General features: G+C 43.0%; 1 protein-coding gene across 5 annotated transcripts in view; it reads right to left on the bottom strand.

Annotated features, from left to right (window-relative positions):
- The window catches only part of DIP2C (disco interacting protein 2 homolog C), a 310,889-nt gene extending 301,458 nt beyond the window's left edge, over window positions 1-9,431 (bottom strand). For 2 of the 5 annotated variants that reach the window (XM_033060311.2, XM_033060302.2), the window contains exon 1: window positions 9,206-9,429. In XM_033060311.2, coding sequence (XP_032916202.1) covers window positions 9,206-9,290 — 85 coding nt within the window. In that variant the 5' untranslated portion in view covers window positions 9,291-9,429. Of the gene's footprint in view, window positions 1-9,205 lie in introns of all 5 variants that reach the window. The other 3 variants (XM_033060294.2, XM_033060283.2, XM_033060320.2) reach the window with 3 other exon arrangements.
- Between the last annotated feature and the right edge of the window lie 12,382 nt (window positions 9,432-21,813).

Consider the following 21,813-nt stretch of genomic DNA (forward strand, 5'->3'; position numbering starts at 1 on the left):
AAATACTGAAAACATACCAAAGCTGAAATTCCAAGATGTTGCAGTGCCTTTTGGAGTTACCAGGAAAACATATATCATAATATTGAATAGACATTTTTAAAAATGCCACTACAAAAATACTTAAACCAGAATATTTCTGGTCAAGGGTAGCTTCAGTGGTTTACATACCCATGTACACATACAAACTTGTTACATTTATTATGCCTTAGAAGCCATTCATCAGTTCTACTTGTGGGAAGATTTTTTTAGAAAGCTGTTGAGCCTTCTCTTCTATGCAAGTGTTTCAGTGTTTATCTAGCTTTATTAATACTATCCATCTTATCTTCAATCTCCATTTGTCTAATTTCCATTCCTAGGAGTTCAATCTTCTCATGTTTTGGACTGTTCATGTTTGCAGTACAGGAAAGCATTCCTCCATCCCCAACACAAGACTTCTCAAACAATCAAAAACTCCAATCTTTCTCCTGGTAAACAATGTTTATTAAGACTGCTTTAATCCCCAATGTCCATGCCTCTACTCTTGGTCACTCTTCCAGATCTCTTCTGAACTACTTGTCCAGTTCTCCCAAGCCTGTGGCATGGATACACAAATGAATGAAGTCAGGGTTTGTAAGAGACACAGACAGAACCTTGTGACTGCAATATGCCAAACTTTAACAGCATAAAATTCATAAACATAAAACATAAGACTTTTTTTCATCATCATCAAAAAAAATTAAACTACTGATAGTCCAATTGTTGTTGCTCAACATAACAAATCAACCTTTTCTATTACAACACAGAGCCAGTTTGAAGTAGAGCAATTAAAAGTACTGCCTGTTATTTTCCCTCTCAGAAATAAACATCACTCCACAGTCCAACAGTACTTTTTCCTAAAAAAGGTTAACCCCTCACTACACAACACTCAGAAAACCTACAGCATCCACTAAATAAAGTAGTCATTATTATTTCAGACTAAAAAAATATGGCAAACGAAAGTGAGCTCTCCCAGCAAATTCAGCAAAGGGGTTTGCCATTATCATCATTCAGGAAAGAGCATGAATATTTCTGCATTTTGCTGTTTCACTAGGTAACTGTTGTTTGTTCATCCTCAGGCACCTGCCAAAGAAGTTCAGTATTTCAAACAATTTTTATTTCAAAATTCTTCACAAAATTTGAACTGCTTGCATGCCACCTCAATGGCATAATTTTATTTGTTCACACATTTATCAAAAATACTTGATTATTTAAATATTTCTTTCAATAAGGATGAGAGGTATGGCACACAACATTCTAAATTTTGCTCATTCTCCTTGCAATTATAACAACAAAAAATATGAGTTAATATGACTAAGGATATCCCCTCAAAAGAAAAAGGGTGAAGTTTTATTATTTGCTATTACCAGAAAGAAATTTTCTGCACAGTTCTAGGGTTGCTCTGTAATGTGATATGAAAAGTCCAAAGAGCAGTTTGGTCTATTTTCTCACTAAATGGCAGTAATAGATGCAACACCCCTGCAGCCACCCTGCTAATACCATTTAACTCTTCCTGGAGGGCCAACACAGATGGAACCATCCAGGGCTGCTTTCTCTGAGGAGACTTGCCAGAGTCTCTCTACTTTGCCAGGCTGTTTATGGACACATGGACATCCACACAGAAGGAAAAAGAGTGTCAGAACACTTTGTTTTGGTCTCTATACCAACCAAAAGTCTCTGAACTTTTGCTGGTCTAGGCAAACTTTCAACCACCAGCCTACCAGTAAAAACCCAGGCACCATTACTTACACTTCAGTATTTGTCACAAAATGCATGAAGAAACAATTTTTCTGGCTTCTGAGCAGCTCTTACCAGACCAGACTTACAAGACCTTTATTTGATATTTTAATCTTAAATACAGATCAAGCCAAGATTTGAATGAAGAAACTGCAGATGTCACAGTTTGGAGATACTGACTCTGGATCCAGAGAGAGATACAGGATTAAACAAGTCCTAATATCCATTTCTACTGACATACACAGACAACACTTGAAGAACACCTCTGTCCCTTCCACTGCCACCATTCTGCAGACCCAGCCATCCACATAAAAGCAAAAACCCCCTCAAGCATCCTAAATTATAGCATATGTATGGTTCAGTCTTTGGAAATCAAACAGTCCCTTCAAAAGTCAGAGGAAACACCTTCCCTTCCAAGCTATCAAGATCCTTGATGAGAGATCCTTCTCTAGTTATCCAACCACTTAACACAATAGTCTTGAAAAGAGATCACCAAAACATCTTTTCAACAATAACTTCTGTTGTAAAATAATGTGGCAATTAACCACACCCTGGCACTTGATGTTGCTCTAAGCACTGCATGTTATGTGTCAAACAGACTGTGCCTACCAAACTGCCAGGAACCAGCTCTCCAAAAAGGGACAGCAAGAAGAGCCATGCAGAGTGCCCTGGTAGGATTTTACATGGCTTTAAGGCAGAAACCTCCTCTTCTGTGGCACGAGGTTCCAGCTAAAGCCATGGCCACTGTCTTCCCAGCATCTGTCTCGAGCTGCGTTGCTTTAAGTATTTCTACTCCTACATTTGCTGCTTTATTGCAGAATATGATGGTGTCCCCAATATGTTTTACACTGTTTTGAAGTCATACTCAATCCTAGTGATAAATAATACTGGCTAGCAATTATAAGCCCTAGCTAACACTACCAAGGAAAAAACAAAACCAAAAAAAAATATTTATTTACACACGTCTAAAATGAGCAATTCCCCAATGTGTTGCAGCAAGTGGAGTTAAATAGAACCAGTTCCCATCTTTTAGTGTATGTTTACCCTAGTAATACAAGGAAAGCCCAGAATTCTGCAGAGAGCAATCATGTTTTGGAAATGCCCCCGCACCACCACAGTCAAGGAGAGAACCAGAGCTGTGGTTAACAATCAGGAAAGGTTCTTCACAAGCCAGGAAAAGGCTGCTGCATCCAGACCCCACACTGGGGCTACTGACTGCAAGGAGGTTCATGAGAAGAAAAGGGGGAAAAAAGGAGGCGGGGGAGGAAAGAATGCAGAATGGGATCATCATGAGTTTGGCAAAAATGAAGCTCACCCACTGGGAAGATAGGGGAATATACATGCATAATTTTACATGGATTAAGAGTTTGTGTCAAATCTGTGATGTGCTGTGGTGAATTCTTATACTGCAGTGACTCATCTTGTCTGACAGTTGCTGGGGAATTAAAGCAGTTATTTTTAAAAAATTATATGTCCTGCTTGACGCGTTATACAAATAGCCTCTTAAAAAATTAAAACGCAGTCAATGCATTTTTAAGTATAGGAGAGCTATGGTACATTTAGGATCCTGCGTACCATACCACAAACATCCATTCTGAGCTGGGAAGACCTAAAGGAATCTGCTGATATCCCTTCAGAGAAAGAGTGATCTTGCTGTTCCCAATCCAAATCATGCATCAAAAATTAGTTTTAGACAGCATGAAAACACTTCCCCCCCGAGAAAAATTAACCACAAAGGGAAGAGGTGTGCTAAACCTGAATTCCTCCTATACCAAAGGATACTTGGTTTGCTGGAATCAGAATGACTGCATTCCCCTTCTGCTGGATTAACAAAGGCAGGTCAACACCCCTGCAGGGAAAGGCAGCAGGTTGACTCCCAGCCATAGGTGCTCACAGGTTTGGCAGGGGAAGCAGTGCTGGCTCCTGCTCTGTGCCCTAAAGCTGCACAGGGCAGCTCCCTGCAGCGTGTGTTCCCCTTAGAAACACACTGCTTACTCCCTGCTTTGCCTATAAAACTGACACCCCCTCGGCAACTTTCACACATCCTTGGGAAAAGTGTTTGGAGTATGTCAGTTGTGTAATACAGTAAAGATCATCTGAATGATCTATTAAGTGTAACCCTTGGGCATCAATGCTGCTCCACATCAGCTGGCAGTAAAGGTATATTTACAGCATGCCTCCAGGACAGCTGTTCTGGGAACATCCAGAGATTTGCATAGTCTGTTTTACAAGGCATTACCATGTACTGCTACTGAAGGAGTGGTAGAGAATTCTTTTGACACCCATTAAAAGCCCTTAAGACCAAATACCACAGTGAAGGAGTCAAATTAAAAAATATTTAAAAGAAAAAAGAAAGAAAAAAATCCTTCAAATCCTTCAAATTCCTCAAAACACCAATGGTAAACTCATGAATGAACTGAACCTGGTTTTGAAATAATCAAGTTATTGTCCCTCTCCAACTTGAGTACCATCAGAGAAACAAAATAGCTGATGATAGAAGCTTCATCTTACAAAGAAAGGTTTCTGTTAACAGTGCACTTGATTTTATCATCATTTCCATCATATCCAGTATATTTTCTTAAAGCCCTAGTCTTCCATGTAGCTTACACGAAAATTTAAGCTTTATGTATTTTGAGAAAATTAGTCCTTTCTCCCCCAGAAAAAAATAACTGAAAACATGAGGCAACTGCATCCTAACTGCTCAAAAAACAACAAGTAGCAAATGTGAGTGTTGAATTTCTTAGCTCATTTCTCACCTAAACTCAGGAAGTATTAACACTCTGTCATTGCTCAGGTGATACTCACTCTCTAAGCAGAGCACTATCTCTCAAGGAGTGAATTAAAAGGATGACTCTGTGTCCCAAACCACAGAGGTGTGCTAGTTATTGAAATTTTCACACTTTAAAACCTCTCTGCAAGTGAAGTCAGCTGGCAAATGTTCGGGAAAAATAACAAGAGGAGTTAACTTACACATCTCTGGTCTCAACCCAGCAACTACAGGCAGACAACAAAAGACATAACTTATACCTAATAAAATAATAAACCTGGCCAGAAAGTGACTTAATCAACCTAAGTAATATTACCAAATATAATTGAGCCAGTCAATACAATGAAAGCAGAGGACCAAATTAATTAGGTGACTGCACATCCAGAGCCTTTGGGAATAAGTAATCACGTATTAAAGATCTGCTGATCTTTTTTTTTTTTTAAGTGCTCTTGGAGAAAAGTTGAGACTTACAAAAAAAGAAACCTGCTATGCCTCACATGTTTAAAATGGAAGAGGACTGGTAGTATAGTATGGAATTTGGGGAGAATAGTTTCTGAACAGGATGGTTTTCACATTTTCCATGTGGTGTCTGTGGTTCTTTAAGTGTTCCTGCTATGTTATTTGACACTTGGATAAAATACTGGAAGAAATATAGAGCATCTTTGCCCAATTAATTTTGGTTTACGAAATAACTGGAAGGGCAATTCAACCTTGTATAACCTCAAATTGAGGGCAAAATGAGAAAAGGGGGAGGGGGCATTTTTTAGATTTTTAAGTGTTTTTAAGAATGAAGGGGTTGTAGAATGCCTTTTTTTTTTAATAAGACAGCACATTTCAGGACTCCTGGTTTTATTTAATCAGTTCTTCAGTTAACATCCCCCAAGCTATTCTAAAAAACAGGATGATTCATCTATTTCCACCCAGTACAATTTTATACATCGTTAGAAAACTAAAACCTCGTAAAATTCTAAGCAGCCCCGAAGAACAGCCACTGCAGAGTGACATGTTGATTGCATCAGCCTAGAAGGGCTACTTCTGAGCCATGCAAGCCTTAGCAGCTCAGAGGAACTACCAGAGTGTCAAAGAACGTGCACATAACACACCAGCATCAAGCATGTTCACTCAAACACGTAACAAATGTCTCCAGAATATCTGGAATCAAGGATGATTCCACAACTTCTGATACTTAAAAAAAATGTAAAGTGCTGCTGAGCAGCTGTGTCTTGAGCAACACAGAAGCAATACCCCCTTCCCAAAATGAAGTGAAGTGTGCTGTTGATGCCTTAAGCTGAATATAGCACTACCTGCCACCACATCACTGTGAATGTCACTCTCAACACCTCAGAGTGCCAGGCACTCCAGCACTGTGTGGGGCAGGCAACCAGAGGAACCTGCTGAGCATTCCTGAGTCTGGCTGATCTTCACCATCCAAGTCATACTAACAAAACTAACAAAATCTAAAATGGTTATTCTCATTTGCATCCATAGTACCTTTTAAATAGCTATGTTTAAACCAAAAAAAGCCCATTCAGACCACAGCAAAGGAGAGGTGGAAGGTGTGTGGCTTGCCCACAGTAACCAACTGCTAGGATTGTCACAGAGAACAGAGGCAAACTTCAGAGAACACCATTAAATGCCTTCCGACCTTCCTCCTCCCTTTCAACAAACAAGCAGTGCACAAGTGCTAAAAAAAGGGGAAAAAAGGCACTTTGCTCTATGGTCTACAAAGCACGTGCTATCTGCCCAGCACACTTCCTGAGGCTCTCCTGCCTCATCTCTGCTGCCAGTGAGGCTATGCCGAGTGCTCAGCTGAACAAGGAACTGGGAATTCGGCTACAGGGGTGGGGAAAATACCCCAGCCAGACTGAAATGAGTGATGATTCCAGTCAGGACTGTGGTCACAACACCTGCACAGTGCCCGCTGTGCCAGTGGCACAGTAACCAGCTCTGGGCACAGGGACACCAGCTGGCTTATGCTCAGTTTGGAGATGCACTGCGTGGGTAGGACCCACGCTATCACACTTCCTAGAGCTAGGATGGAGACAGCTTTAGCTCACAGCTGAGGAATAACCACGCAATAGCCCTGCTGGTGCTCCTCTCTTTCCCACAAAGCAGCAGCTCTCTTTCAGAAACTGTTCCTGAAGCAGCACTGTCCATAGCAGGTTTTGGCACAGAGAACTACGTGGCTTGGGTACAGGCAGCAGCTCTAAGACAGCGCCCAGAAATAAAAACTAACACTCAACAATACAACAAATAAAATGTTTCAGAAATGCAGCCTTGAAAAAACACCTTACTAACAAGTCTGACTTGGGAAAGCACTTTCAAAAGGGGCATAAATTACAGCAGTCACTCTGCTCCCAGTGTTATCAAGGAGACCCAAACACATTAAAGTATGCAGCTGCCTATTGCCTGCAGAAGTCTCCTGCTTCACAAAGGCAGCAGATACACCCTAACACATCATGAGCAGAACACATGTTAAAACCTCAACCACATGAACTTTTATGCACTTTTATGTATCTCAGTGAATAAAGGCAGTGGACAGGCTCTTTACAGCCAAGCAAAGCACAAGCACAAGGTACTGCACGTTCAGGGTGTAGAGAGACAGAGCTGCCTTGAAAACCATTTAGCTCAGGAGTAGCATGGCCAGAGTATGAACAGACTTGTACAGCACAATAAAACCATACAAATTACTGATCCCACTCTCTTTAGGGACTATTTTTGGGAACAGGCCAGGAGTTGCAACATGCCTAAAGGTAGGAGCTTTAAGCAGTAAATTATTTCATTTTCTCCGGCACTGAACACTGTCATGTACTTGATTAAGAACCCACCAAGAGCAGCCTGGGGGAAGACACTGAAAATGTGATATTGTCTGCCCTTTACCTGCCTCCCAATTCCAACTGAACCTCATTTAGGCTGCCACAGTCAGAACACATGAGCCACCCCGTGCGCTGGCTGTAACGCCAGTGGCACATAAAGAAAGATATTGTCAGTGGCCTAAACTCATTCCAGATCTAGCTGCAGGGAAGTCACGGCAGTGCAGATACACATGCCCAATTTCAAACCACGTCCCACTTCCTCAGAGCTTTCTTGGATTATGTTTGCAGCAGCAGAAACTACACCGTAAAACTGCATTACAACTTTGGTACACTGCATTAGCATATTTATTGAAGGTCTATGCCAGTTTGATTTCAGGTTTTTTGTAAGCATTTACTAACAGATGTTTTAATTAGTATCTCATTGGTGTGTAGACAATGATGTGACACACACCAAGAAGCATTTTCTGCATAAAGCAACGCTACATGTACCATGATACAAACAGCTCTTCCCACCCTCACTACCACTGACGAGGGCCAATGGATTGGCAGCGCATCACAGAAAGGCAATACTGTATTTAACTCATCTCACTTCAAGTTTTCAGGGCACCATCAAGGAGGGGGAGGCACAGAAATGAGAGCCACAAGCAATCCCAGTAGCTCATTCTCTTCACCCTCAAAGCGTTAAAAGGAAAATACAATGTCAACATCAGCTCCTCCCTGCTGATGAAACTGGCTCCAGCGCATTCTACTTTCTGGCTCGGAGCCCGTACAAACCGTTACAAAAAGACAGAAGACAGACAGACAGCTCAATATATCGACCACTTCCAATAACTAATTTGGGACACACTGGGTCATTTGTCCCTTCTATGAAGTGCTGCAGCCTCTTGGTGGTGAACCCTGGTATTTGGGGGGCACTATTTAAAAAAAAAAAAAAGAAAAAAAAAAAAAGAAAAGAGGGGGCAGCTAATAGCAGATTTGCTTTTCAGGAAAGAGCCAACGCTAGCATCAGTACATACGAATACTGCCCACTCTCTTCCTCCGGGAGACACCGATTACATCTGACACACTAAACCCGTCTCCACGACTCCGGTCGGTGAGTGGCCATCAGCGAGGACGCTGACAGGCACTCCTCGCTGCCTGCCTGTCGCTCCTGCACATGGAAGCGGGAGCGGGAGCCGGGCTGAGGAGCGGAGGGCGGGCTGGGGCTCCTGCTCATCCTCCGTGCCACGGCAACAGCTCGGGCTGCGTGCGCGCCTTCCCAGCCCGGGCACCGCCGGAGCATCACAACCCACCGCGCCAAGAAGCCACCACGAGCTTTCAATTATACATTAAAAAAAAAAAAAAAATCCCGCAATTAAATATATAGATATCGTTTCGTCTGAGTGACCTGACCGGTATTGTCCACAACGACCTTATCGGGGGTGTTTTGTTGCAGCCGGCACACACGCGCTGCGTGGACTCCGTGGGAGTCTCTCGATGCGGCCACAGCGGGGTCTGGCACGCAGGTACAGGGCACGTTCCCGTGCAGCCGCGTTTCCCCGGCAGGGCAGGAGCCCCTCCAAGCCATCCCCACGGATTTTTCCAGCTCCCGCACCACCGCGTGCGCGGCCGAGCCCCGCCGCCAGAGCCCCCCTGCCGCCCCCGCCCGCGCCGCGGCGGAGCGCGGGGGGCTCGCAGGTGGAACAAAACCCCCGCGCCGGGGTCCCCGGCAGCGGCAGCGACCGTCAGGGGAGCCCCCGGGCGCCATCGGGCCGGGGTCGGCACCGCAGGGCCGCAGGGCGGAGGGTGTGCGATGGGGGAGCGGGCCGGGGGTGCCGCGCCGCTGCCGCGCCGCCCGCGCCCAGCGCCGCCCGCCCCGCCGCGCCTTTACCTTCGGAGAGCTCCAGCTCCAGCTCGGCCAGCCGGGCCCGCACCTCCAGCGGCAGGGACACGCTCTCCAGGCTGCGGTCCGCCATGCTCGTGCGGCGGGGACGGGCTCTCCCCTCCTCTGGCTGCCCGCTCTCCCCCTTTGTCCGCGGCTGGCGGGGCGCGGGAAGGCGGCGGGGCCGCGGCGGGTGGCTGAGTCCTCCCCGCGGTCTCAGCCGGGCATGCAGGGGGAGGCGGGCGGGCGGGCGGTCCGCGCGGGGGGACGGGGCGCGGAGGGAGGGAATGCGGAGGTTTCTCCTCTCCTCCCCTCTCCTCCTCCTCCTCCTTCGCCGCCTCCTTCAGCGGGGCCCCGCCATGGCTGCTCCCGCCGCCCGCCCGCGATCGCTCCGCATCGGCTCCTCGCCGCGCCCGGCCCACCCCCCGCCCGCCGCCGCCCGGCACCGCGGCGGCGGCTCCCCCTGGCCTCGCCCCGGCCCCGGCCCCGCTGTCCCCGCCCGGCTCGGGCTGGCGGCGGCGCTGGCGCTGCGGTGCCGCTGCCGCGACTGGGGCTGGCCGGGCACTGCCGCTGTCACATCCACGTGACCGCGCCGCGCCAGCGCCGCCCGCAGGGGGCGCCCCGCGCTGCTCGGGCCGCCCCGCCCGCCCCGGGCCCGGGCCAGCTCTGAGGGGTGCGGGGGGTGCGGGGCGGGTGTGAGGGGCCAGGGGTGGGTGTGAGGGGGGTGTGTGCAGAGCCGGGGGTGCCGGGGCTGCGGGGTGTATGGGAGGTGTGGGATGGATGTGCAGGGTGTATGGGGTGTGAGGGGTGGGTGTGCAGGGCCGGGAATGCGGGATGGGTGTGCGGGGTGTATGGGGGATGCGGGGTATGTGTGCAGGGTGTATGGGGGATGCGGGATGGGTGTGCGGGGTGTATGGGAGGTGAGGGTGTGTGTGCAGGACCGGGTGTGCGGGATGGGTGTGCGGGGTGTATGGGAGGTGAGGGTGTGTGTGCAGAGCCGGGGGTGCGGGGCCGGGGCTGTGTGGGGTGTGCAGGGCCCGGGTTGGTTCCCCCGGGGTGTGTGCGGGGCCGGGGGCTGTGTGGGGTGTGCGGGCAAGGTTACACGGGTTTCACTCGAGCCAGCTCGCAGGAGTGGGGCTGCAGGTTCTCCTTTTGCAGAGGAAGGCGAGGAAGGAGCGATGTGCTCGAGACACATCTCCACGCTCGAGGCAAGCGGAGATTCAACTCTAACCCCCTGTGCCCCCTTTTCCTTCCCCACCTCGGAGCAACTTCCATCCTACCCCTGTTTTCACTCCTGTTCTCTGCACACAGCCAATGGAGGACTGCACAGTGTCAGGTTACCAGTGGGACTCGATGTTCTTAGGGATCTTTCCCAAGCAAAATTATTCTATTCTATTCTATTCTATTCTATTCTATTCTATTCTATTCTATTCTATTCTATTCTATTCTATTCTATTCTATTCTATTCTATTCTACCCCATCCCATCCCATTTCTATTCTGATTCTACCTTATGCTATTCCAAACAAGCCATGACAATTCTGGTGTGTATAACACTAAACTATGGGTGTACGTTGCCATGAAAGAGTAGCAATTTTAATATGACAAAAAAGAACAAGGTTGACACATGTACCAACTGACCCTGAACCAGTATCTGGGGAACATGGTAAAAAGGACTGAGGACTCTTAATTTGCACAACCCCGACAAAAGAATTAATGTTTTGAAAACATTAATAAAACTTTTTAATTTAATAAAACTACCCTTCAACTCAACAAATATATTCCGCAAGGAGCATCATCCTTTTTCTCTCTGTATATATTTTTTTCTTTTTTAATTTTTTTTTTTTTTGTTTAGGCTGGAGGTTGGTAATTTGGCTTGGATTTGGTGGGTTTTTTTAATCCCTCACCAGAAGGAAAGAGCAAGACACCATAGCACCTATGGTTTCAGAAATCCTTGTGAGTCCCAAAGGCAGAACAGGTCTTTTGGGACACAATTAGTAGAAAGGAAAAGTCATAATCATCCCCAGGTCAGGCTTGACATACCAGCTTACTGTTCTAGTCAGTGAAAGAAAATGATGTAGGAGGTTCTTGAAAAGATAAAGCTTAGGCTGCAACTATACTAAACAAAGTAGTTTTTATTACGTTGTGGAAGGAAACCAAATTACATCATGTTAGCAGCTGTGCTGTACAGGCATTAGCACTGGAGGGATTCCTGCAGCGTGTGCAGGGCTGGTGGTTTCTCGTGTTTTTGCTGGTTACCAGCCCCAGACTGGAGAGCTGTTCACACCCAACCGTGGCCCATGCCAGCATCACTCCAGCCAGACCAGCAGCAGAACTGGTTTGGATACTTTGGTGAGTTTGCCTGCTGTAAACAAGGCTTGAGCACACAAAGTGTCCCTTAATTTTATGGTGCTGCTGGTTTTTTTATTGTCATATATGTTGTTTTCTAGTAACCTCTCATGGGTTTCTCTTAATGCAGTGAGGAGGAAATCCACCTGGTCAGCCTCCCTTGAGAAGGGAGCATGGTGACACACATTATTTAGGGCTATACAAATGCCTCTCCTCCAGCACTGTGCTACACAGGAGTAAGGATTTTTACCTTTCATTGAGCACTGCATGTTTCAAATACAGACAATGAAAAAATTAACCAGGTCTTTTTTTGTTCATTACATCCAGATCTAAACAAAGAAAAGCAATTAAATCCAAATATGCTCCAGGGTTCCTGCCTGAGAATTGGAGTTTTGTTTGTTTGTTGTGTTATGTGGGATTAAATAGGCTGGAAGTATCAGCCTTCTGCAGAAGTGGCTTTTTCAAGAATGATAGAGTGAGGCAAAGGAAGGCTTTGTGGTGGTCCAGCTTCCTTCACCAACGTGTAACTCTGAGTTGCAGCTTTACTTCCCCAGTGCTGATACAATATGATTATTTGACTTATTACCTGATCATTAGAGTCTGTACTGCTGGTGTTCACACCACTTTCCAAATTTTTCCTTTCATGAAGTTATAGAAAGGGACCCAGAGAGAAATGGTTGAACACTCACATCATCATGACTGAATTTTCTTGGCTCGTCCATGACAAGCCCAGGGTTCCAGCTGTTGGGCGCTTTGAAAGAAAGAGTGATCACTTGGGGTTGGATGTCATCCAGCAGAAGTGGAAATGGCTGAATTCAGCAAACACTCAGGGTGATGTCCTGCATCTTGGCTCCTGTGGAGGGTCTTTGGGGTCTACAGAGCCCCCCTGGGCAGGCAGGGCCATCCCATCCCCTGGGGTGAGGTGCAGACAGAGGTGAGTGCTGTGGGAGCCTTGATGTGGGGCTCTGACAGCTGAGCCCAGTGTGGGGATGTGCTTGGGGCCATGGCAGCCTCCTCTGGAAATCCCATTTGTCCCCTTTGGGCTGATCTCGAGAGGAAACATTTCTTACTTACACGAAGTGTCAGAGTCCAGACTCCAGGGAGGAAATCTCTAGCATACAAATTTGCACAATAGTTTTGATGAAACACTGAAATTGCAAAGAAAAAGAAACAAGTCAGGACTTTTGACCTAGCTGGTCTTTATTCATGTATCCTTTTAGGTTTATAGGTAAGAGGTTGTGAAGTGGGAAAGTTCCAGAGTCTAAGAAACTGCTTGGATTTTGGATGCAGTGATTAATAAGCATGGTCAGAAAGAAGAGAATTCTTACTTAACAGTACCTGTGTAGTGGTCAAATCCTACTGGAGATTGTGGATCTCCTTATGGTATTGGTGACTGAGTGAAACCTCTGAAGGACCACATAGAATTTACCTTGCTTAGGTAAAAAATCTTTTTCCTAGCTCTCTCACAGTAAAAAGTGTATTCACATTTGCAGAGATTTAGCCCAAAGCCAGGTCTGTACTAGAAAACATTCACAGCATCTCAACTTTAGGAAGGGGACAAGGCACTAAAATTATTTAGGGAAAGGAGGAAGCTCTTGTGTAGAGACACTGATAACTTAAAGCACCTAAAATGATGTGTGTATCTCCTGCACAGCTTAGCAAAACCAAGAGGACTGTGAATGAACAGGTCAGCTTCTCTTGTGTCTGACAGAGGAGGGGGAGTGGGCATTTGATCAAGGTAGCAAAAAAAATGCCAAAAGCAGGAGGCATTCACAGAAAAATAACCAATATAATCAGCTGCCTGGAGGGACTGGTTTATGAGAAGAGAATACAGAAGTGCCTTCTCAGTTTGTGAAGCAACAGCAAGGGATGGCCCAAACAGCTGCACGTGGTGATTTGAAAGGCGGAAGCACCAGGAAAGTTGAAGTGGGGATAAAAGCAGGGTGAAAAGGATATAACTGAATAATGTAATGGAAGTAAGAAAGGCAGCTGAAACACGTATCAGGGAAAGCTTCCAGGGGATGAGCAGCATTAGACTGCAGAGGAGGCTCTCAAAGGAAATGGTGGAATCCCCATAATTTGAAACATTTAAACCAGAGTAGACAAAGCAATCATGAATATGCTGTAGGAAATAATCCTACTGTGGGATGGGATGAACATGCTTGTCTGGCATCACTTATGCAAAGATGTGCTGTTTTTCTTTTTTCCTGTTGAAATCAATTAAATTTTTTCCCCTTCACCTCTCCACTTCCATTCCATCTATTTGCATCTCACAAGCAGATCATGAAATGTGTTTTTCTTTTGCTATATCTACCACAGATGTGTCTGGATGGCTACCTGATGCTGACTGTAAACAGCAAAAGAATTCATTAGTTAGATAAATTAATCAAGTTTCCCATGAATGGCATGCAAAGGGCTCTATAATTATTTCCAAGATGGGTTCTAATTTCTTTTCAAGCTTAAAAATTCAATCCAATCATATCTTCTAACTTTTGTCCTGGGGAAGTGGAAGTGGATGGGGAAGGGAAGCCATTCAGCCTTTCTCACACATGATTTTAATTCTCTGTTGTGCCACCTAAGCAAGCACCATATTCCATTTCTCCAAGCTGCTTAGACACCTGAGATCTCTTTCATTACTGTGGGCACATGGCAGATGCCAACAGCTGCATATTTGGGCATTTGGTTTTCTGCCTTAATACTTCAAAATAATTCAGATGTCCCTCTCTTAATTCACTGGTTTTTGAAAGTGAATCCCAGGAAAGATAAATGACTACTGTGGATAGAGTGATCTACCTCAGTTTACAGGAAAGTGTGCAGCAAATCCTGAACAGCTGAGAGGAAACTTCATAACCCTCAGTCATTTTCTTTCTTTACACCACTGCAGATGAGCTCTGGTGGTGGGGGAACTGCAAAGTTCCTTTCTCCTCCTGTCCCCGTGCCAGAGCTTACTGGCCTCGTAGCACAGCTGGCAGCAGGGAACATGAATTCATGCCTGAGCTCTTTCTGCACATAGTTTGGCATATTAGCTCACATGCTGATGAAACTGGATTTGAGCTAAGATGCATAAAAGGGGACTTTCTTGGCTAAATGTGAGGTACTGCACAGAAAAATGAAGGAAAAGGAAACCTTGGGAAATATATTTTCCCTTAATATGTTAAGTAGTTCTCTCTGTGTGTTGCATTTCTGTTGTTCTTAAAGGAACTATTTGATTATTATACATTGAAGGTATTTTTTACAATAATATTTTGTGCATTTAAAATAATTTTCATACATAGTTCTTTTTATTAAGAGCAAAAATCTAATAAAAAGCTTTCCTCATCACAGTTTAAATTAACTTTGGTTTGAAAGTTAGTCCCCCATAAGATGTGTTTATTAGGCTCCTGCAGTCTGGCAAAGCCTGTTTACACAAAATAAAGATCCTCCCCAGTGCTCTGTTTGAGGTTGGAATTGATAACACATTTCACAGGTTCAGAGAATGTGAGGGCAGTGAAATCTGGATATAGGAAACATCCCAATATTCTATAAGAATATTCTGTATTACAGTGAAAGATCCAAACACACACATGCACAGCTGGTCTCTCACCCTACCCTGGGCCTTACTGGAATAATAGCTGCTTACCCTCTCATTAAGGTTTCATCAGTGATGCTACAGTTTTTTTAGAAGCTATCAGCTTTTCTTCAACAGAATTTTTTAAGCTTTTTAGTTAATTTTTCAATCTATTGAAGTAGAAATGTGACGTTGAGTATAACAGAGCAAATTTCCTGAAGTAAATTCCCTTAGATTTTTCTGGGTCTTTTTTCTGTAAAGTTTTTTTAAGGAAAACATTCATGGATGAAAAAAGAACTAACAACTTTTAATAGCTTGCCCTACAGTTAATTCATTATGTCATATTTTTTAGCAGCAGAAAGGAAAATTGGTGCTTTAAGATGTCATACAAAACTGTTGGCACATTGTAAAACCAATATAAACAATATTCTGCTGTCTAATATGCCTGTCCGAGCTGGCCATCTTTACCTTACTTAAAGAACATGAAAATTACAACAGATTAATGTTCAATTAATATATATAAATAACTTTTAATAACCAGAAAACATCTTAAGATTATTTCTATTGACATGGATAAACTCCTATTTGAACATACCTTAATATTTTCATGGATTCACAGCTGTCAACAAAAAATTGCTTAGAAATGTGAAATTATTCAGAAAATGAGGAAAAATTCTTATTTTTCTATTAAAAATAAAATAATATTTTAACCATTGACCATTTTGCCCAATTTCTACTACCTGAGACAGATTAAATCCATTTCAGTTTGATTATTATTACCAAAAATTAGGATTAAGATTATCATCTGCAGTGAAAAAAAGTGAAACACTTGAATATTTTTGATATTTTGGGGTAGCCCTAAGAGTTTCATGCTTTCTTGATAATAATCAGGGTGGTAAATTACTCTTTGATAGTGAGGAGTAACAGATGTCCATCCAAAAAATTTCAGTAACTCTGTGGCTTAAATATTAAGTGGTCACAGAAAAAGTGCATTCTGAGAGGAATATTTTTTCTTACTTGTCAACAAGATGTAGAACCTGAATTATCAGTGACATTTGGAAGCAAAAATAGTGCCCATCTAAACAACAATGGAAATAGTCTCATACACTTTCTCAATATCTGTGGTGCCACCTTTTTATTTTCAATCTTTTCTTGATTAGCAACCAAAAAAAGAAAAAAGAAAAAAAAAAGAAAAAGAAAAAGCTTGAATTGTAGTCTGAGAAGTGTGCTATAATTATCTTTACAATCTGCTCCAATTACATGCTACCTTACATCTGACATCTATCATTAGCAATTTTGCACAAATGGCAGTAAGACAATTACTGATCTCACTACTTACCTGCATCAACTGATTCCTTCTGTCTTTCTGGAAGTAGAAAGCTTTTGCATTTCTGAGGCAGTAACTTTACATTTGAGAAAATACTGCTGTCATCATCACTTTCACCATCATAATCCATGTAAGAATGTAACTCAGCTAAATCCAAATACTGAATACTCAGTTTAGCTCTTTATCACTTTTTATTCTGTGCACCTCAGTGCTGGCTCAACAGGTCCTGGATACTTGTTCCCAAAAAGCAAGTACACATTTTCCATTTTGATCCTGTCCTTAAACTCACACATTTATTTTTCTCTCAGAAGGAGCCACTTCTCCCTTCTAACATTACCATGATGTTCTGACAGATGTCTTCAACATTTCTCTATACTGAAGTTTGCAATTCCAGCTTCTGTATGAGCTGAAGTCTTTTAGGACTTGCTGAGACCTGGAGAATATTAGAAGAGAAAGGTACTCAAGCTTCTTCATTGAAATACTTTTTCAGGAAAATCTGGCTTCCTATCGTCTTTCAAAATTTCACCCTGAAAAAAATTCTCACTGGCCATTTGCCAGAAAAAAAAAAAAAAAATCTTACCAGAATTTAAATGGCAAGTGTTTGCTGTTTACATGACAATTAATGAAACAGGCTGGCAGTTTTCTCCTTTGCATGACATTTCTTTATTTGGTTCATGAGTGCAAACCCAGGACTCTGCACTAACCTGGTTCTGCAGGCAAAGACTCCAACCACACCCCCACTTGTTATTTAAGGTGCGTGATTTATCACCGCCTCAGGGAGGCACAAAAGAGGAATGTCTTACTTGTGAATTTATGTCGATTTTGTTAAATAATTACATGGAAGTCGAGTTCAGTTCTGGAAACAGGCTTAACCAGCAGTTATTTTCATTTCTGTGTGCTCTCTACAAATGTTTAGGTCATTGATTTAATCTTCACCTTGCTTACGCAGCAGATTAATGAATTATGGTTGGACTTGGTGAATTTAAAGGTCTTTTCTAGGCTAAATGGCTCTGATTCTATGAATGGATATGTAGTTCTCAAATGAGAAATCAGGGCTAGGTGCCCTCGATGTGTGAACAAATGCACCTCATGATGAGCACTGCTGTGAGCAGCCACATCTGGCAGCAGAGGGGCACCAAACATCTGGGCAGGACCAGGGCTGCAGACAGGGCATGGCTCACCACTGTGCTGATTTTCATTGTGCATGGACTTTTTTTTCTTTCCTTTCTAAGCTAAAGAAGGTTAATGTTTGACTATTTATTTGGCTGAGCCTCCTTAAAGGCATGAGCTCAGTGGACCATTTTAATAACAGTAGACAGTGCTTCCTGCCCCCTCTTCTCTCTGGCCCTGGGAGCTATTCTTACCAGGAAATACTGAAAGTCCACAAACACAGCACCACTGGCCTACAACCCCATGTCAGCAGCTCAGATTAATCATCTTTATACTGTTTAACTTTCAGTGACAAGCTTTTACATTTATGTTTTAAATAGTACAGGAAATTCAGGTCAGGATTGACAGCTGAGAACTTCAGTTCCAAAGTTTAAAATTACTTTTCTTCATCTTCTTAATGCTTTTAAGTACAGACTCTTGTCTAAGGCCTGTTGGCTTCCAGAGGCATTGGAGCTAACAGTGAAAACATTTAATTTTTTGGGGTTATTATCCAGAGAATGGGATAACACCTAGCTGTGTAGAAACAGAATAATATTTACTTACATCATCAGGTGTTGTGAGAGCCACTTATTTAATAGCACTTGTGTGTTTCTCCAGGGAATGCCATGAATTCCACAGACATCATGTTTATCTAACATTAAGCATTTTTTTAGCAATACAAGGAAGCAATTTTACTTAAGAACTGAGACAATTCTTATGCATTAAAATGTCTCCAGTATTTCCTTCGGGTTCTAAGACTGTCCATGAGGTTTTACAAAAATGGTCCTTCACCACATTTAAGAGGGATAACTTTTCACTTTCTGGGAGTTAAATCTTGCCTTTTGGAGAAAGCAGGAGAACTTAGTATTCTCCAAACAGGGCAATCCTGCATCCCAATAACAGGTTCCAATCACACATCTTGATCTTGCTTCATTCTCTTTTCTTGATCTTGCTTCATTCTCTTTTCTTGCTATTTTTCTAGTGTTTCTTGATCTGAGTTTAAGCTGATCTGTTTACTGACCTTTAAAACCTCTCCTACATCACTTCAGAGACAAGAGGAAGAGTCTGGCCTTGCCTTGCAATGTTGTCAGATGTATGAAGTGCTAAACCACTGGAAGCAAGTGATTACCTGACCTTGGGTTTGTCTGGGTACTAATGAGCAGGGAAAAAATAGATGTGATGAAATTCAAACCTTTGTATATTTTTGGTACAAACCCGTATATGAACATCTTTATTTTGATGTGAGGCCTCCAGATCACATGGGAATAGATCACAGATTGCTTCTAAGGAGTTTTGGTTTAAAACTATCTAAACAACTTTTATTTCTAATTAAACTGAAGTTATGTCAGTTAGCTTGCATTAGTTGGGAACAAAATAAGATGAAGTGAAAGTGCCATTAATCCAAAGTCAGAATGGTTGCACCAGCTAAATTGGTGTGACTGTCTGTAATAGGGAAGACTTAGTGTCATGCACTATTGAAATAATTTATTCAGATGAAATTCTGCCCAGGGGAAGATTTCAAGTAATTGCTTCCTTTTCCTTGACCTTCTTTGTATAAAAAGTTTGTTAAATGTACTGATGCTTTGTCACTTTTTGTTATTGGTAGGAAAAACTTCTTCCCATTGAGCTAACTTGTGTCCTTGGTTTTCTTATATGTAGTTTCTCTGGAAAAAAAATTAAAAAACCAGTTTGTACTGCAGGAAAGAATTTGATTCACAGTTTTTTCAAGATTTCACCCCTCTCTCAGCTATGATGTTCATTCAGCACAGGTGAGCTAACTCCAGATCTTCATATAATGTGTTCTGGGATTTCATTTGAAAAAACTCCTGATGTATTTCACACATACAAGGGAAGAGGACAATATTATGTCTTTAGCCAGAGTAGCCAGTTGAGATCTTACTTGAATGCATTTTCAGGATGAAAATGCAGTTTACATGAATTTGATATATTCTTTCATATAATGTTTTCATTTGACTAAGGCCTTGGTTTCTGAACACACCAGGGACAAACCTCCCAGATCCCCAGCTTCATCTTTCAGTACTAAAGTCAGATGTCTCTGTCTTTGCTGCCTCTCACAATCCACACTCCTCACATTCCCTTGTGTCCCGGGACCCAAGCACCAAACTGGGGACTTTGTGCTCCTTGTGACTTTTCTTCTGAGCAGCTCCTCTCTGCCCCAGCACATCAGTCCCAGGGGTTTTTTCCACCTTGTGCTCAGCTCGGATGAGGGATCAGCTGGGCTGTGACAACTGGATATTCTAGACCTTGGAGTGGCAAGCAGGAGAGAGCCTGTGGGGTGGTTCCTCTGCACTGGTGTTGGAGGAGATGCTGCAGGTGGGTGAGGAGAGAGCTGCTGGCTCTTGGGCTCAGAGCAAGCAAGGGATGTGAAATGTTCCTGTTCTGTTCCTAGGGACTGCTGTTTACTCACCTTTCCAGGTAACACTGATGCCAAGAGCTAGTGGCATGTGCTCAGCCTTTGCCAGAGACACCTGAATGGCTTTGCCAGTGACACCTGGATGGCTTTGCAGTGACACCTGGATGGCTTTGCCAGAGACACTTGAATGGCTTTACCAGCGACACTCGAATGACTCACCCCCCACCCCATCATTTCAGCTTTCTCCAGGCACCTAAAAGGATGAGCCAAAATTTTGTCCCTTCATGCTTATTTCTATTACAAAAAGTGGAGTAAAAACCCTCCTGTGTTGTCTTGTTTTTAAACACCACAGGAAAAGAGTTCTTTCCATGTAGCTTGAAAGCATAAAAGAGATGTTGCAAAATCAATCACTGTTATTGTATTTAATGGATACTTTTCAACAAAATAGCCCTTTCTTTTGTATGTTACAGTGTAACTAACTACTCTTGCACATTTTTTTATTGGAAACTACTTGCAGTTTGGTGAAAGGGTAATACTGGGGCACAATTGTGGAAGATAAGTTAATGGAAAGGCATACATCATTAAAAAATGCTCTGTGCAATGCAGATATGATTGATTGTTTTAGTGATATCCCATAAAGGTTAAATCACCACTGTGAACAAAGTGGTATTTAGAAATTTTTGAGTTACTCTGCTATCAGTTCTATGACCAGCTCAGAATTCTGTATGCTTTTAGGATCATTCTTGTTATTGTGGTTGTATTTGGAATTGACAGATAGGTAGTTTTGCCTTTCCTTCAAAAATCTAGATTGTTATTATTGTTGCTATTAGGAATGAAATTCTATAATGGCTTTTCTGCTACAGACTTAAATGATACTAATAAGGCAAAGTACTTAGTTCACTAGCATGTCAATAAACCATTAAAACAATCCATACATAATTCTAACTCTAATTGGTAGTATATTAAGAGACTGAGTTTTCTTAGGGAGACAGAACACATACCTCTTGCTTTCAGCTGGAGCTACATTGGTTGTAAGAGATGTGCTAGACAACTACTGGGAATTTTGCTTGGTTTGGATTTGTGCCCTTTTTGTACAAATACAATATTGAAAATGTACAATGATTTTTTAACTCTGTGTTTGTGTGGTAAATATATATCAGATGTTACATTTGGCTTTCCCTGGCTGAGGGCAAGAGAGAGAGACACCTTTTCACTTCCTTCAAGCTCTAATGAAGGAGTGGGAGATTCAACCCTGCTCCTCCTCAGTGCCCTTAGCAAGGCCTTACACCTCAGACTTGACTCATAGCCCTTTTTTCTGGGACAGCAATTGGGATCTCTTTCCTCTGCCCACCATCCACTTTCACAAAGTCTGATGCACTCCAGTGTCTTTTTCTCCTCTGCCAAATTCAGCAGAAAGGGATGAAGGCAAGAAATCACGTTTATTTAAAAAAAAAAAAAAAATGGACTGAAACAAAAAAAAAAGAGCTTAAGAATTTTTTTCTCTTTGTAGGTCACTTACAGTCAAAAAGCTCGAAGATTATATTCAGTGCCAAAAAGGTTGATACATGAGTAAGAGCTGTGTGGAAAAATCCTGTGTCAAATTATTTTTGTTGGAAAGGACTTTAAAGATCATCTAGCACATGGGCAGGGACACCTTCCACTAGACCAGATTACTCAAAGCCCCATCCAATCTGACTTTCATCTCACTGGTTTAAAATGTTCCCAAACTGTAGCCATTAATAGGCTTTCTAGCACTCAGATGAATATTCAAAGACGTTTTGTAGTCAAGTAATATTGTAAAAGGCTACAGAGAACACTTGACACTGCTCTTGCATCAGATATGTATGTACATTAATCAAGACTTATAGAGTTC

This window comes from Catharus ustulatus, chromosome 1 (assembly GCF_009819885.2).
Source record: "Catharus ustulatus isolate bCatUst1 chromosome 1, bCatUst1.pri.v2, whole genome shotgun sequence".
Lineage (NCBI taxonomy): Eukaryota > Metazoa > Chordata > Aves > Passeriformes > Turdidae > Catharus > Catharus ustulatus.